This window comes from Epinephelus moara, chromosome 23 (genome assembly GCF_006386435.1).
Source record: "Epinephelus moara isolate mb chromosome 23, YSFRI_EMoa_1.0, whole genome shotgun sequence".
NCBI lineage: Eukaryota > Metazoa > Chordata > Actinopteri > Perciformes > Serranidae > Epinephelus > Epinephelus moara.
This window is the reverse complement of record NC_065528.1, coordinates 713547-715984: the sequence shown is the minus strand read 5'-3', so window position 1 is coordinate 715984 and position 2438 is coordinate 713547. Positions and strand designations below refer to the sequence as shown.

General features: G+C 37.9%; 1 protein-coding gene across 1 annotated transcript in view; it reads left to right on the top strand.

Annotated features, from left to right (window-relative positions):
* The first annotated feature begins 458 nt into the window (after window positions 1–458).
* Window positions 459–2438, top strand: part of ndufa5 (NADH:ubiquinone oxidoreductase subunit A5) — a 4934-nt gene continuing 2954 nt past the window's right edge. Inside the window, exons 1-3 of the mRNA XM_050036110.1 lie at window positions 459–558; window positions 1973–2017; window positions 2231–2347. Coding sequence (XP_049892067.1) covers window positions 538–558; window positions 1973–2017; window positions 2231–2347 — 183 coding nt within the window. The 5' untranslated portion in view covers window positions 459–537. The remainder of the gene's footprint in view (window positions 559–1972; window positions 2018–2230; window positions 2348–2438) is intronic.

Below are 2438 nucleotides of genomic sequence, written 5' to 3'. Positions count from 1 at the left end.
TAGACTGTCTTTTAAACACTTTATTTATTTTAGGAAAATTCTTCATTCACAAATGCAAATGTATTAAGACACAACCCCTATTCTTGGTTTTTATAAAAGAACTGACTTCTTACTGTAAAACACTGAACCACATGAAAAAGAAAACTGCAAAAAAAAAAAAAATCGTCTTTACACCATTAATGAGCTAAAACTATTAGAAGAAGACCCTTAATTAATTTATTTATTTCTACTTTTTTTATTTGATTTATTTACTTGTTTGTCTGATGTAAGATCGTAATGTTTTATTTTGTGCTCCGTCTGTTTGAGAGCCTACTTGAACTGATTGTCACTTGCCAATATTGTTGTATATTTTTCTGTTAATTAAAAAAAAACAGCTAGCAGCTAACAGTTAGCGTCGAAAAGTCAGACGGAGCGATGCAGCAACAGGATATGACGGGTTTTCCAAAATAAGAAGCACAAAAAAAAAAAAAATCGCGAATTGGTGACGTCTTTATTAGTGGCCGGATATTCTAGCGGAAGTCCCTTCCGCAGAGAAGAATGGCTGGTCTACTGAAAAAGGTACGAGTGGAGGTCATGTTTTAGTTTTAGTAATACAAAGAAGCGCAGCGAAGAAACACAGTAGAAACCGAGACAGTGTTGTTTGTATTGATATGGTCTGACGGTGCACTGACGTGGTTGATTTACAATGACGCAGTTTAGCTGATGTTAAGCTGACCTAATAGCTGTTTTGCTTTCTCAGTTAGCTGTTGGCTGTTTGTGGTAAAGGCTGCCTGATTAAAAACAAATCAATACTACGTTAAGAACTATGTCACGATAACTTAAGCGAATTAGTATATTTTTAACGTTACTTTATACATTACTTGTAGAAGCTGTAATGTTAGTTAACGGTAACTTATTAACTTACAGTGCCACTTTTTCTGCAGGCTATTGCACATAACTCCAAGTTTACAAATGGACGCTAAATTCTATATGAACAAAATAATTTAAATAAAGTTTTAGAGTATCCAAGAGTAAAGGCTATTATCATCAAACCACTTTTGAAAATTAGGGCATACAGTAACGCTAGCTTGTTCACGTTAGGTGCGTGTCCATAAATTTCTAATTCCTTGTAAGATATCTGGGAAATCTATAATAGCTACTTAATGTTGTAAAAATGTGCAGATCCGTTTCCAGCTAACAAGTCATTGTCATGGAATATTTAAGGTGTATTGACTGATTCACATCGTCAGCTCATGCACTGAGTAACATTACAAGTTAACGTTCCACCTTAGTTGGCCCAGTGAATTAATTTTTTTTTTCCGACTCCGGCGGCTTCAAGAGGCAGCAAAACATCCTTTCATTTTATAGTTACAGTCTACTAATAAAACTCCACGATATGAACAGTGTCTTCTGCCTCAAAACCAGCCACAACTCAGCCCTGAGCAGACTGCAGTGTTCACAGCTCCACCTTTTAGAACCTGATCTGTGTGCTTGGTACCCCAACAGAAGGGGTACCAAAAATGGTAATGGTACGGAACGGTTTCATTCGTTTTTTTCCCCGTTAAAGGTTTTTTTTTGGGGAGGTTTTCCTTATCCGCTGTGAGGGTCCTAAGGACAGAGGGATGTTGTATGCTGTAAAGCCCTGTGAGGCAAACTGTGATTTGTGATATTGGGCTTTATAAATAAAATTGATTGATTGATTGATTGATTGATGGTACCATCCACAACTTTTCCCAGTGGGAACGGAAAAAAAGCATACGGAAGTGAACAGTACCGTACTGCTCGAGGGAAATGGGGCTTCAGATCTGAATCTAGGATCACACCCAGACTTGTAACTTCGGATATTTACAAAAGAAACCTCTTCCATTACTTGATTTATAAAAATATTTTATTTTCCTGGAGCCATGTCTTTGAATCAGGTTGTCTACAATGTTGGTCAAAGTGAAGTTTGAAGTGATAAGATGTGAGTTTCTCTCCTGCTGTTCTCTTCCAGACCACCGGCCTGGTCGGCCTGGCAGTGTCCCAAAATCCACATGAGGTGAGGAGCTGACAGTGAGCAGCAGTGCAGTTCAGTGCTGCGTTCTCTGTATTCACACTGCACACTTACTAATGACAAACCACCATCACATGATGAAGTTACTGACACCACAAAATAAATTTTATCATGGCTGATCAACACACTCCTGCTGTCACTGTTAAACACTATAGCTCATGTAGTAGCCTTTGTTCATATGCTTTGGTCTTCTTTCAGCGTCTTAGGATTCTGTACTCAAAGATCCTGGCATCACTGCAGACCATGCCACAGGACACAGCCTACAGGAAGTACACAGAGCACCTGGTCAACGAGAGGTTCAACCATGTCAAAACAGTAAGTGTGTAAATAGTGGGTGTGATCTGGGTGTGATATATATGTATGTATGTATGTATGTATATGTGTATATATATATATATATATATAT